The sequence below is a fragment of the Streptopelia decaocto genome (assembly GCF_964273445.1).
Source record: "Streptopelia decaocto genome assembly, chromosome: 1".
In the NCBI taxonomy this organism is placed as follows: domain Eukaryota; kingdom Metazoa; phylum Chordata; class Aves; order Columbiformes; family Columbidae; genus Streptopelia; species Streptopelia decaocto.
Window position 1 is genome coordinate 196,969,857 of NC_138663.1, and position 9,404 is coordinate 196,979,260.

At 36.6% G+C, this 9,404-nt stretch overlaps 1 protein-coding gene across 1 annotated transcript; it reads left to right on the forward strand.

Annotated features, from left to right (window-relative positions):
- Positions 1 to 1,168: 1,168 nt before the first annotated feature.
- On the forward strand, positions 1,169 to 8,471 carry LOC309435284 (interstitial collagenase-like). Its single transcript, XM_082043347.1, has 10 exons — positions 1,169 to 1,320; positions 2,585 to 2,829; positions 3,106 to 3,254; positions 3,345 to 3,470; positions 4,190 to 4,351; positions 4,709 to 4,826; positions 5,489 to 5,622; positions 6,816 to 6,975; positions 7,869 to 7,969; positions 8,170 to 8,471. Exons 1-10 carry the CDS (start codon positions 1,219 to 1,221, stop codon positions 8,268 to 8,270), a joined length of 1,398 nt encoding a protein of 465 aa, XP_081899473.1. The 5' UTR covers positions 1,169 to 1,218; the 3' UTR covers positions 8,271 to 8,471.
- Positions 8,472 to 9,404: the final 933 nt, after the last annotated feature.

Below are 9,404 nucleotides of genomic sequence, written 5' to 3' on the forward strand. Positions count from 1 at the left end.
GCTGCCCAGTGGTGGAATCACCATCCCTGAAGATGCATAGATGAGGTTCTTAAGAACATGGTTTAGATGTGGACTTGGCAGTGTCAGGTTAACGGTTGGACTAAATGATCTTAAAGACCTTTTCCAACCCAAACGATTCTATGAGACACCCACCTGGGGCTGGCTGCCACGACACAGAAGCTACATCTGGAGGTCAAGTGGAATTCCTTGGAGCATCTCAAATAGCACTCTGGCAACTGAATCCCAAACTTCCTGTCTAAACTCAATCACTGTTGTTTAAAACCATGCTAGAGTTGTGGAGAACAGTCACTGCTTCCCTTTTAGGAAATACTTTCATATATTTAACAGCATTTACCATTACTCCCCTCAGTCTTCCCTCAATGAAATAGTAAAACCAGAGTCACAAAATGGTTACTTCAATCTTCCTTTTCCAGACTTACAAAAATTCCTGCTGGGCTCCATGGAACCTTTCCAACCAGAGCTCGGCAATCTGCCTGACTCCAAACACGCTATTGCAACTGAGACCTTTTCCATGCTGGGAAGAGCATAAACATTATTTTACTTACCGTACATATGGGAACCCAGTTTATGCATTCCAGTAACATGAGTGATTTTTGTTAATATCAGTCAAAAATGTTGAATAATTTCAGCACTCAGTTTTGCTACCATCGCAAGTTTGTTTTAGATAGAAGTTTTAGTTAGTTTATGAAAAAGCCCTGGAGTCATGGTGTTGATTATTCCTAGATAAGATCGGTTCTTTGTACTGTCTTTTTTATTTCATTATTACATAGTAAATTACATAGCATAATGCTATTAATTATAATACAATGTTCTATCATGTTACTGCTATATGGTATCTCCTATTATTTCTCCAGTTTGTTAAGACCTTGTCCCATAAGTAGTCTAAATCTATGATTAAAAAACAAAAACATACAAAATGTAGCTCCACGTTCTACCTGAACAGCATTTCTTTATTTATTAAACACTATGAAACTGACCAAAACGGAGGGCTCAGGCAAAATAAGGACAGTAAGATTAGTTAAACACATTGCATCACCACCTGATGACGAAACTGTTATGCATCGTTTTTACTAATCAGAGGATATTATACAGCATGAGTCAGACTGACACTGATTTACAAATTAGCTATATAAACAGAGCTGAGAAGTGTGTTCAATACCTCAAGAGTGAAACTGAGGCAGACAACCTCAGACAAGGATGAAAAACTTCTTTCTTCTCCCGCTGCTATATGTGACCATCTCCTCTGCTTTTCCTGTGGCTCCAGAAGAAGATGAAAGAAAAACCCTACAGATTGTAGAGGTAAATATCTTTCAGTGCCTTCTAAGTGAAACATAAGGTAATCTGAGAGTTAACTATAATTGCAATTCTTTTCACAGAATATGTCTTGAAACTAAATATGTACCATTCTGCAGAGGTTTCAAGAGAAAGCTTCTCCTACCAGTCTAGAAAATGTGTGAAAATTATGTGGAATTTGCTTACTGAAAAGCTGTCTGAATATTGCTTAAGTTCACTTTTGACATTGTCAGTAAAGTAATAACAAAACTAATGAAGTGTGAATTATAGCAGCAAGGCTCTGTGGCTGTGCAGAAATAGTCAAACTCAGCAACAACTTACATTCTAGAATGTGTTTTGAAACTTGTGATATGACTGGCCTCAGTAACATAAGGGAAGAACCTTGCCTGAAGCAAGCATAGGTTTCAACATTTTGCAGAATGGATCTTTTATGGAATACTTTGGAAAAGAATGGACATCTAGGAGTTGTCCAACACAACATATAGAAACAACACTGCTTATTGGACACAAAATTGTTGAAATTTAGTAGGAAGACTTGAGTTCCTAATATCGTATTTCATAGCTAAAAATAAATGACATGATTTGCCAAGTGCTGCCTGTTTAGGAGTGCTCACCTGTTTTGCTGGGAGTCCTGGCTGTGTGGAGTCTTGCTGCCAATCTCTGGTTCATTGAATGAGACCAGTTATAAGCTTCCTCATAAGTTTTGCTGTTAATCAGTAATTATTGGAATGTAATATGGAAGTATTGGAATGGACTATGAAAGTAATTATTAACATTAAGTATTCAATTTTAAAGACATTTCTTCTTATATTCCATCAGTGAAACGAGAAATTCAGAAAACTATATGAAAACCGTGAGTTATATCTGACTCTTCACACCAATTCCTAGAGAAAATAGGCTGTTCTTGTTCCTGGTAAACACATGGCATGCAGATATGGGAAAAAACTTCTTCTTTTGAGAAAAAACTTCTTCTCAGTGAGGGTGACAGAGCACTGGAACAGGCTGCCCAGGGGGGTTGTGGAGTCTCCTTCTCTGGAGACATTCAAAACCCGCCTGGACATGTTCCTGCACGACCTCACTTAGGTGTTCCTGCTCCAGCAGGGGGATTGGACTAGATGATCTTTTGAGGTCCCTTCCAATCCCAAACCTACTGTGATACTGTGATACTGTGATATGGGAATAGTTCAAGATGATTACTTAGAAAATTTAAGTGTGACTGAATATGATGTACTGATATGCCACTATGTTATTTTTTTAAACTTTGATTCAGAGTTATCTACAGAATTTCTATGATCTTCAAAGGGATCATAAGCCCCATTTAAGAAACAAGTCTGCAAACCTCCTTGCTGAAAAGCTCAAGGAAATGCAGGAATTCTTTGGACTGCAAGTGACTGGGAAACCTGATCTTGACACTTTGGAGATGATGAAGAAACCCAGATGTGGTGTACCTGATATAGGGCAATATGTTTTCACACCAGGGAATCCCAAATGGAAAAGAAATGATCTGACATACAGGTAACCTTTCCTAATCTTATTCAAAAATACATAAATCTAGCATCCCAACTTTGGGGGGTCTGAATTAAGAACATTATGCCATATACGGACATACAGAGTGATGAACTCATTTCTGGAAGAAGACAGATGGTAGAAGGTGGTATCTGAAATGAAGCCATTAGTATTTTTCATTCATGAAAGATATGTCTAAGATTTCCGACTTCTGTACAAATTATTATTTTTTAGCTCAAATTCTGTATTCTTAACAACATATAATGTGTTTGGTTTGCTTTGAAGGATTTTGAATTACACCCCAAAGATGAGACAAGCTGATGTAGATGAAGCAATCCGAAAAGCTCTTAGTGTCTGGAGCAATGTGACACCATTGACATTTCGAAAGGTTGAGGACAAAGAAGCAGATATAGTGATCTCTTTTGCTTATAGAGGTAACACTGATATCTTTGTGTAGCAAACAGGAATCTGCAATCATGGAAATAATTTAGGATTCTAACTGATTATTTCATTCTTCATTTTAGACCATCATGACAACTCTCCTTTTGATGGCCCCAATGGGCAGCTGGCTCATGCTTTTCAGCCTGGTGAAGGTATTGGTGGAGATGTACATCTTGATGAGGAGGAAGCCTGGACCAAAGATGGGAGAGGTAAGGACTTTTTAACTGGATCCATTTATACAGTTTTACCTCACACAATCTTATCTCATATGATGCTTAGTTCATGAGCCCAATTGCAGGCAAAAAGTGAACCCAAGTGGAAGAATTTGTCCTTTTAAATTGTTTGCTCCCTTATTTGCCATTTGTAGGTAATCAACTGACAGAAAAGACATTTTTAAGTCATAGTGGTTTATAATGGCAACAAAGTCAACACTTAAAAATACTTTTTAGTTCAGATGAAGCCTAAAGCTTTGATAGAGGAAGATCTGGTGGTGAATTTCTCAAGTCAAATCTTTTTCTTAGCCCAACACTTCAGAATTTGGTGCTAACTAGGGTATTTGAATATCACCAAAACTGTCATCTGAGGGGTTGGTTTTGAAGGCCTTTTTCTGCTGAATCACTGAACCACCACACATTGTTGGCATGATCCTTATCTGAGCAGTTTATGTGACAGCAAGAGAAACAGGGTTTGTGTTTAGGACACAAGGATATTACAGAAAGGATAATGAGATCATAATTAAGGCCTAAAATTCCTTAAGTACTCATATAGCTCTTCTGTTATAGTATTTTTGAGTTGTAATATTGATAGCATTACTCACATATTCTCTTTTACTGTAGTTCAGGAGGATGCATTAGTGTTTCCCATCTAGTCAACTATGCTGAATATTAAAACAGATTTTACTTTGTTTCATATTATTTTTATTCTACAGGCTACAACTTGTTCATTGTCATTGCCCATGAGCTTGGCCATTCACTGGGTCTGTCTCATTCAAACGATCCTGGAGCTCTGATGTATCCAACTTACTCCTACACAGACCCCAATGAATTCCTTCTTCCTCAGGATGACATTGACGGCATTCAAGCCATCTATGGTAAGAAAAAATATTCTTATTTAATGTTTCTACTTGGGAGGCTGGTAAACAGTGATAAGAATATATTTAAGATATGCTTGTCCCACCAAAATGAGAAGTTTAACTGTTGCTAAACAATGGAAAACAAAAGAGAGAAAATTCCTAACTAACTTCAGCTAACTTCAACTGAAATGTAGTTCTGCAAAACACTCGTTTTGTAAAAGATGAACACAACTGATTTTATTTGCATTAAAAGCCTTATTTTAAAATAACGTGCCCCCTCATTCTCTGTAAAGAAGATTCTTAGTGTTCTCAGAGACTTTCTGAACACTGCCTTTATATTTCTCTGTACTAAAAGATAAAATATTCTTCCTATAGGACAGTCTAACGCTGCTGTGCAGCCAACGGGACCCACAACTCCACAAGCTTGCGACCCAAATTTGACATTTGATGCTATTACCACTCTGCGTGGAGAAATGATATTCTTCAAGGGCAGGTAACAACAATAAGTGTATATATTATCTCTTTAAAATATTCAGTAGTTTAAAAAAAAAATCTGTGACCTACAAGGGAAAACTGTCCTTTCGGAATGCAGTGCAAAGAAAAACACTAGAAAACCCGAACATATTTACACAAACGAGAGTTCTCAAATCATTAATCCCAAGAGCCCTCATTGACAAGAGCAGCGAAGGAGGTGAGGACTTGTAGGTTGTTTCCCAACTGTTCTGCTGCTGTGGCCAGTGCTGCAACAGACTTGTCTGGGAACTCAATTCAACTGATAGCAAAGCAAGAGCATTTTTATGTCCCTTCGCAATGTGCCCATGGGTCCCACACTGTCACCTGCCTGCTACTCCTCAGCACAAGAGCAGAGGCAGAACTGAAAGCACTGGTACGTAGGAAGATGTTTGTTAGTTGGTTACTCTTAGCCTGCCCATCCTACAGAGACACAGAAGGGCTTACATTCATCTTGCATGTTTTTTGGCATGTAAATGAGGTGCTAAAGTTAAGAATGCCTTCACTCTAGATTTCCTTTACATTAAGTGGATGGAGATATTTACACCCATGTCTCTCCTGTTATACTCCAGGAGCTGTAATAATTGTTTTGCACTTAGGAGAGGAGTGGCACTACTTTAATATATTTGTTTTTAAAAAAACCAGATACATGCTGCGCAAACATCCTGCAAGGACAGAGACAGAGCTCAATTTTATCTCACTGTTCTGGCCAAAGTTACCATCGGGAATTCAAGCTGCTTATGAAAATGTTGAGACAGATGAAGTTTTACTTTTTAAAGGTAATTGATTCTGAAATTCTCTACTTTTTCTGACCAGTTCCTCCCTGCCCCTTTGCAAACTCCACAATTGCAGAAGTCAAAGTGGTTTGTAAAGGAAGATCAATGAAACAGAGAATCTTGCAGATCTACAAATAATTAAACTCATAGAGTTATCGTGCTAGAAGAGATTTCCAGAGGTCATAATCCTGAAAACTTGCCCCTCTGTTTTAGTTAATGCTCTGAAAAACAAGACATGAAAATAGATTCCCATCTTCAGGTCTAGTTTTCTTCAGGTAACAGGATTTCACTTTATGCAGAAGGATTTTTTTCTGAACTTAGTTGGCAAATACAGGCATTTGTACAGTACTGCTACTATTCTAACTATTAGAATGGAATATATTGTTACCACATGTAATAATACAACTTTTTGCAAAAAGTGTGAAGTCCATTTTCAAAAAGGAGCATGAAAACTAATTATCAGACTAGTCAAAACATTTTTTTGGTGGAAAATATTAAAAAAATGAAATTACATAAACAAACTATTGGGAATCTTTAGAAAACTGACATGCTTATTAGTATTCTGTGATATTTTTGATTAAATAAATGTATGTTGGTGGAAAAGCATATTGTGGGAGGAAAGTTGTTTGTTTACTGGAAACAACAATCAGTTCTTTTCTTTAAATGTCTCAAATATGCTTTAAATGTCTCAAATAACTTCATTATGCACATATCACAGCATATGATATATTACCATGTATGAATATGTTCATCACGTCTAAGATTACCAAAGTACTTCTTAGTAGTTTAATTTAATGCACATTGTCTAGTTTTCAAAATATTATGTGGGTCTATAATCAAATAACATATTACATGAATTTAATGAACTCAATATCCCAGTACAATGTCAGTGGACTAATACATCAGCTTCCAGCCCTCCCCAAACTGTTACCTAGACAAATACTTTGTATTCATCTGAACAAAATCTGGTAAAAGTACTATCCGTTCATCTTATGATTCTACTGTTTTACTCATAAAAACAAAGGATATTTCAACTGTCTTTATGATGTATGTCCAGTGTAAGGCTTAGAACCATTTTCTAACGTAATAAACTGAAAGGAATAATACTGATATCTAAGAAAAATTGTTTGCTAGCCATTTAAACACAATTTGTTTATAAATGGCAAAAACAACTGCTGTGTCCTTCTGTTTTTCAGAGGATAAATACTGGGTTCTCAGGGGTTATGACATTGCACCTGGTTATCCTAAACCAATCTATCGTTTGGGGTTCCCGAAGACTGTTAAAAGAGTTAATGCAGCTTACAGTGATGAAACCACAGGAAAAACATACTTCTTTATAGCTGACAGATACTGGAGGTAAGACTTAATGTTTATCTCCCATGTTCACTTGTCCCTGAGGACTGATGTATGACTTTAAAATTCAAATACAGCAATATTTAATCCAAGTATACTCCAGAAATGTAAATAGGATTCTCTGGAAGGAAACGTCAACTTTTCCATAGTTTTGTGGGGGTTTTTTGCCATTCATTAGATTCCTGTAGCAGGAATGTAATTACTTGCTACCAAATTAATAATCTGTCCAATAAATGTGTGATTTTCTAGTAAATTATTAACCTTTTCTCCACAACAGTGTAGCTTTTCTGAGCAATGTTATAATAGTTTACACTTTTCACTCACATTTCAGACAAAATGAACTGCTAACAAAAGTGCTGTTATTGAATTTCTCTATGAACAAACGGTACATAATCTCCACCTGTACAGCTGGTTATATTTACAGTTTATGTGTAGCTCATGACAAACTTCAGAGAGTAATTTTGTTTAAGTAATACAAGGTTTTACACTAATACAAGTATGTTTCAGGACTGTGGTACCATCTTTCTATTCCTGAGCTTTATGTTTTGCTTTTATACTGAACTGGATCTCCAGCGTCTCAAAATCAAAACTCATTTTATTTGCAAGTGATCGCAAAGGCTCTGGACAGACCAGAAATGCATTAATGTGTTCCTGGGCTGCATTCCCAAGGTCCTTGAGAGCCTTGTTACAATATTCACCAAAGGCAGGATTTCATATCTCACAACACCCATAACATGAAGACCCTAACACATAATTGAAAGAATCAAAAAGCTACTTTGGCTAATCTTTGCAAGACTTTTTAGGAAGAGTAGAGTAGCATATGTGTATGAGTTTGCTTTGGACTTTCAAAATATTGCTGCTTTCCCACAAATTGTAACGATGTTTCTTGTGTTAAGGTATGACGAAAACAAAAAGTCCATGGATCATGGTTATCCAAGGAAAATAATCTCTGACTTCGGAAAAATTGGCAGAGTTGATGCTGCTTTCCAGAAAGATAGTAAGTAAAACTCACCTTTAATATGGGTTTACTTGAATATTTGGGCTTCTGTAGGTAGAGGCACTTGTTTTCAAAAACCTTAGTAGACATGAAAATGAAAAATAGCAAGTATACATGGGCTGTTTATGTTGGGGTTTTCTTTTTTTTCAAAAATACTGAAGTCGCCTATGAAATATAATTGGATTAAATTTTATTTCTAGGGTATGTCTACTTCTTCCATGGTACAACTCAGTTCCAGTTTGATCCTCATGCCAAACGGATTGTCAGACAGATGAAGAGCATCAGCTGGTTTAATTGTTAATTGCAATGTTTTACCATATGCACACTGCATGTTTTTATGTGCTGAATTTTTCAACATTTCAGAACTATCGGGTCACAATGGATTTCTGCCTAAATTCTATGGGAGTATAGTTTTAAGAATTATTTATTGTGAAACAAATACATTTGTATAGTTTATCAGAATTTCACCTGCTACTTTGAAGTTTCCTAATAAATTATGGTTATCATATCATGGTGTCTTTGATGTCTCATTTATACTAATACTCAAGAGCCCAGTCTCACTTTCAAACACTAGAAAATTTATTCTGGAATGACACATTAAGTCTTTTTCCCAAACCAGAGGAAGGAGCAGTCAGCTGGCTCTGAACTTCATCACTTCACACAAGCCCTGGTGCAAATCCTCTGGGTAATTAGGCCAGTCGGGTCTCATTAGCATCACTCTACAAATCACACTTCCACGTACTGTTCCTCTGTCCCCAGCTTCTAGTTGTAGCTTTCCCTTCTGAGTGCGTGTCTTTGCAAGTGTAGGAGGGGGTTTTTCCCTCATGTTTTGGGTCTAGGAACTGGGTTTAAGCCTGGAAATGTAGATTTGAAAGGACCTCTGAGATTGCTGAAACCAGTCCCTTACTATCACAAGTAGACACATCATATAATGGACAAATAAGCCTCTTTATTCAAGGTTCTTTCAAGTGTTAGCTACTCCAGTAGTTAGTAAATCCCTCCTAATTTCAGTGGGTTAAAGGATGAAAAAGCTTCCTTAAAAACTGAAAATTCTTGGCCAAAAATATTTCTGATACAAATAGTTAATGGAAAAGACTGCGTGACTTCCAGCCTAACTGCATTTTTTTTCAAATATCCTCAATTAAAATGATGTTTAAAGAGTTACTCGCTTTCTCTTTGTAGCTCAGCTGATAACACTAGAAGCCATACTCCCATAACAAAATGTATTATCTCATGCAACATCTGTATTATTCTACGTACTTCGGAGGAAAGTTTCAGGTTACTGTAACAGCAGTAGCTGCATTTTGAGAAAACAATGTGTAACCTTATATAAATGCATCCTTTTAATTTTTTCATTACTTACCTGTCTGTATTACAAGCCTATTAAATTGTATCCTTCATGAATAAAGAGTAGACTTGGTAGTTCTTATGTTTA

Bases quoted from the DNA above. Each gene is read 5' to 3' on its own strand.
- LOC309435284 (XM_082043347.1), top strand. From the start codon at position 1,219: ATGAAAAACTTCTTTCTTCTCCCGCTGCTATATGTGACCATCTCCTCT. The intron at 2,830-3,105 runs GTAACCTTTCCT...TTTGCTTTGAAG, and splicing joins AGAAATGATCTGACATACAG to GATTTTGAATTACACCCCAA. The intron at 3,471-4,189 runs GTAAGGACTTTT...TTTATTCTACAG, and splicing joins CTGGACCAAAGATGGGAGAG to GCTACAACTTGTTCATTGTC.